The 4,518-nt window shown below is 35.8% G+C and overlaps 1 protein-coding gene across 1 annotated transcript; it reads right to left on the reverse strand.

Annotated features, from left to right (window-relative positions):
• Positions 1-1,007: 1,007 nt before the first annotated feature.
• LOC136034195 (protein catecholamines up-like) lies at positions 1,008-2,608 on the reverse strand. Its single transcript, XM_065715370.1, has one exon. It carries the CDS (start codon positions 2,527-2,529, stop codon positions 1,285-1,287), a length of 1,245 nt encoding a protein of 414 aa, XP_065571442.1. The 5' UTR covers positions 2,530-2,608; the 3' UTR covers positions 1,008-1,284.
• Positions 2,609-4,518: the final 1,910 nt, after the last annotated feature.

The raw sequence follows: 4,518 nt of genomic DNA on the forward strand, positions 1-4,518 counted from the left end.
ATAAGCGAAACGCTCAGTTGGTAAGAATTGCTGAAACTCGTCGATGCTACGATGCCCTACAATATTTTATCATTTTTTTGGGATGGAGCCGACGGTTATCACTTTAATATTAAATCGATAACTCCAGCCACTAACAAAGAAATGAATAAGAAATGCAGTGCAGTGCATTATTATTCCTATAGATTAATGATTCGACAGGATGAAGATAATTATATTTTAAAATGCCATCAATTGTTTCACCAATACGTCGTTGATATGTATGCAAAAATTGAATCAGAACGTTTGCTATTTATCCGTCTGAATCAGACTAAGCTCCGCTCTGAACAATACATTCATTTGCGAGATGCAGTTGTAAATGACGGTAATACCACAAATGTTGGAAGATTAACGATTTTACCTTCGTCATATGCTGGAAGTCTCCGTCATATGCATGAATATGCTCAAGATACTATTGCGTATGTTTGTCTCTATGGTCGTCCAGATTTATTTATTACATTTACATTTAATCAATCTTGGGACGAGATACAGCAGCTTCTACTTCAAGGACAATCGGCGGTTCATGGACATGACATTACGGCCCGTGTCTTCTGGCAAAAGTTGAAATCACCGATAAACTACATTGTAAAACTTGAAGTGTTTGGGTCAGTGCGATGCTGGATGTACTCGGTGGAATGGCATAAACGAGGATTGCCACACGCACATATACCAATCTGGCTACATTATAAAATTACTTCTAACGAAATTGATGATGTGATTTCCGCTGAAATACCTGATGAAAATGTCGATAAGGGGGTATATGATATTCATGGCCAAAGGAAGGTGCAAAAAGCAATATCCTCGACTTTTAGTACCCAACACAATTACTGGCAATGATGGTTACCCACAATATAGAAGAAGATGTTGTACGTAGTTCAACCTAGTTAGTGTAATTTCATATTATACTGTACTTAGTTAGTATAATATGAAATTAAATTAGACAGACTGTAATTATTTAAATAAATGGCATAAAAAAAGTGCAAGGGTCTAATATTCACACGTAATGCGAGTTCTGATTCCCTTTCAATAGTTAACAAGAGGGCATCAGCCCATTTTGTAATGGGCTTCCATTTGTTTCCATTTATGTAAAAATATGACTGTAAAACACACAGACTGACTATCAACAAGAAAAAAGCGAGCAAAAACCTTTTTCAAGGCCAAGAAAATTTCTTTACAAGTTGAGAAACGGTTATAACCACGGTGTCTGAGCTTGTCATCAGTCCAGCACATTTAAATAAATTTGGAGTTTCACTCAAAGTTGGCCATTAGAGCCATTGAACAAACTCCAGCAATAAAAGCTATAATTTCAAAAATAGACTGTTTGAAACTGGACTTTTCCATTATTTCTGGAATGACTGAAACAGTTGCGATGTAAATAAACCCTCCGGCTGTAAATGGAAGAATCCAAGCAGTAGCAGTATCATCAATTCCTTCAGCAAGAAGAGAAACAACGGTGCCTGACAATGCACCAAAGGCAGTAATCAGCTGTAAGAACAAGGCTTTTCTTCTAGGGCAGCCAGATTTGATGAGAATTGCATAGTCACTGATCTCATGTGGAATTTCATGTACAAGAACCGTGGCTGTTGTAATAATACCAATTGGTCGCCCGGCAAGAAACGAAGCTCCAATTGCTAAGCCATCAATGAAATTATGTGTAAAATCTGCTGCCAAATTCAAGAATGCAGCTACTTTGATGCTCCTTTCTGGATTCTCAGTATTTTCTGTGCTATCACTGTTATTTTTAGAGTCTTTTCCATTTTTGTCACTATTCTTGTTTCCATCTTTCTGAACTGCCTTGACTTCTTTTTCCTTTTCTTCAATTTTAGACGTCTCAGAATGAGAATGTCCATGTCCTCCTTTTACAATATGGACACATTTTTCAACTATCAAAAACGTCAAAATACCAGATATTACCCACAATCCAACACTCATATCATGAGGCTCATGTTCAGAATCATGACTCTGTGAATGGTCATGTCCTGCCCTCTCCATTGTTATCATTGCATGAGGAATAAGATGAAGAAAGGCTTCTCCTAAGAGTCCACCAGATGAAAAACTGAGTAAAACTTTCAACAGTGGATGAGACTGGTCTTTATCTCCCAGTGGCATCAAAAATAAAATGATGAAAGGAAGAATACTAATTAATAAAGTTGCTCCTAGTGCCTCAATCCATAGGCTCATAGGGTCTTTGGGATACTTTAATGAAGGAGATTCATTGCTATGTCCATGATTGTCAAACGCATCACATCCATTGCACAGACATAGTAATAAAATACTAACTATAAGTACACATGTCTTCATTGTGCTAAAACCCTTGTTAGAGACAATTTGATCTCTAATTATACTGAATTTTATTTCGTCTAATGCTGAAGTTCCTAAGGGTGTCCTTTCATCCAGCTCATTTATCACCTTAGATTCAACTGCAGTCATTTTTGTTTCTCCATCTGTGAGTTCTAACTTCAGTAATCTGTTTACAGACTGAATAATAGCCATTTTTTTTTGTTTAGATAATGTGACATTGGTAACTTTCTCAACTTGTAGTATCTGAGGCTTCAGTTCATATATGCTCTTAGTTGAATTCATTATAATGAAATGTGGATTATTAGTGATGATGCCTTCTTATAAATAACAATTGACATCATAGTTGCATCTATGACCTCGTCATCCAAAATATTCAGCTAAATATAATGATGTCATTTTGAAAGTGCTCTGTGTAATGACAATGCTGCAAAAACTAAACTAATAGAAATGAATGTAAGGTATCATGCCAAATGAGAACACTTGAGTAAGAACAACTGAAAACGCCAAGTAAGATCAGTCATGAGTCTTTTACTTTGCTCTCAATAAGATTGAGGCATTAGGTCTACAGCATTTGGATAAGTCTTTGTCTTCCTGTTTTTGCAGTGTTTGTACTGGTAAGGAACTTTCGGAACTTGGAGGTTGATCAATGACGTTTACTATGAGCGATATTTCACTGCACAGCTTATGCCCATTTACACGTCGAATGGCATTATGAAGCAAAATTGATTATCCAACATCGGCAATTTTTTCATTGTTAGTAAATTTATCAAGATTATCTTCAGAATTCTGTTTTGGTGAAATAGCAAGTTCAATTGGGGTTAATTTGTAAGGTTTAGTCATTTTTCTAGAGAATTGTGTTCACAGGTTTGCGATTATTGGTCTTAACAATGAAAAGAAACTACCACCCGTTTGAACATGTTGTTTTCCCTTTAAATATTTTCCTTTCTTCTTGCAAGCTAGGGTACGTACAAGTGAGCGATGTGGCTTTTTCTGATGCTTAACTACTTCTGGCAGTTGAGTATTACCTTCAATTAAATTTGAACGAACTTCAGGTAGGTAATTGAATTTATTGTCAACGCTGTGTTGGAGTATTGCCTTCCTAAGGTGTGGTTTTAGAATAACCTTAGACAGAAAATAAATAGAAGTTTTCGTATAGTATCTTTAGTTCCATGATAGCTGTGTTTTACTGTTCACGGGCTAGATAGAATGATAGTGATAGAATGTGATAAAAGTGATAGAATCTCAACAATATGAGAGTAACACTTTCCACACTTACTTGTAAAAGTTCCTTGGCCTGAAATATAGCTTCCAGCTTGAAGAATTGTCCCGTTTTCTCCACAATTTCTTTGGATCTGTTCCCAGCTTTGTTAGCCCAGTAAACAAAGTTCAACACAGGGATCCATAAAACCTGCTCGCTCGCCATTCTGTCATCGAGTAATATCCAGGGAAATAACTTTTAAAAAAAAGGGAAGTGCGGGACCCGGTGCACCTATCCCCAGCAGTTTAAGTACAAAAGTACCGCCGGTACTACGGTTCTTCTGTTCCGTTCTCGCTCTCTTCTGCAGAGTTAGAGAGCTCGACGATTTTGATTTTGTCCGCCAAAATAGGTTTTAAAAGTTAACATAGTATAATTCAAAATCGGTTAGGATCAAAAATTTTTTGATAAAAATATTGCAAGCAAATTTAGTTATGGCAAAATTCAGATAAAATGGCAAAATACTTTCTCATCTTGCATTATGTGTGAAGACAGCGATAGTGTTTATACTGTAAAGATTGAAAATTTAATATCAAAATAAAATTAGACAGACTCTAATTATTCAAATTAATGGCATACAAAAATTGTAAAGGTCTAATGTTCACACGTAATGCGAGTATTTTTTAGATACCCTGCAATAGTTTACAAAAGGGCATCAGCCCATATTTTGTTTCCATTTATGTAAAAATATGACTCTAAAACAAACAGACGGACTATCTATCAACAAGAAAAAAGCGAGCAAAAACCTTTTTCAAGGCCAAGAGAATTTCTTTACAAGTTGAGAAACGGTTATAATCACGGTGTCTGTGGTTTTAGAATTACCTTGGACTGAAAATTAATAGAAGTTTTCTTACAGTTTCTTTTGTTTCATGATAGCTGTGTTTTACTATTCACGGGTAGAGATACGGTAATTTCATTGTCAAAAA

This window comes from Artemia franciscana, chromosome 12 (assembly GCF_032884065.1).
Source record: "Artemia franciscana chromosome 12, ASM3288406v1, whole genome shotgun sequence".
NCBI classification, from domain to species: domain Eukaryota; kingdom Metazoa; phylum Arthropoda; class Branchiopoda; order Anostraca; family Artemiidae; genus Artemia; species Artemia franciscana.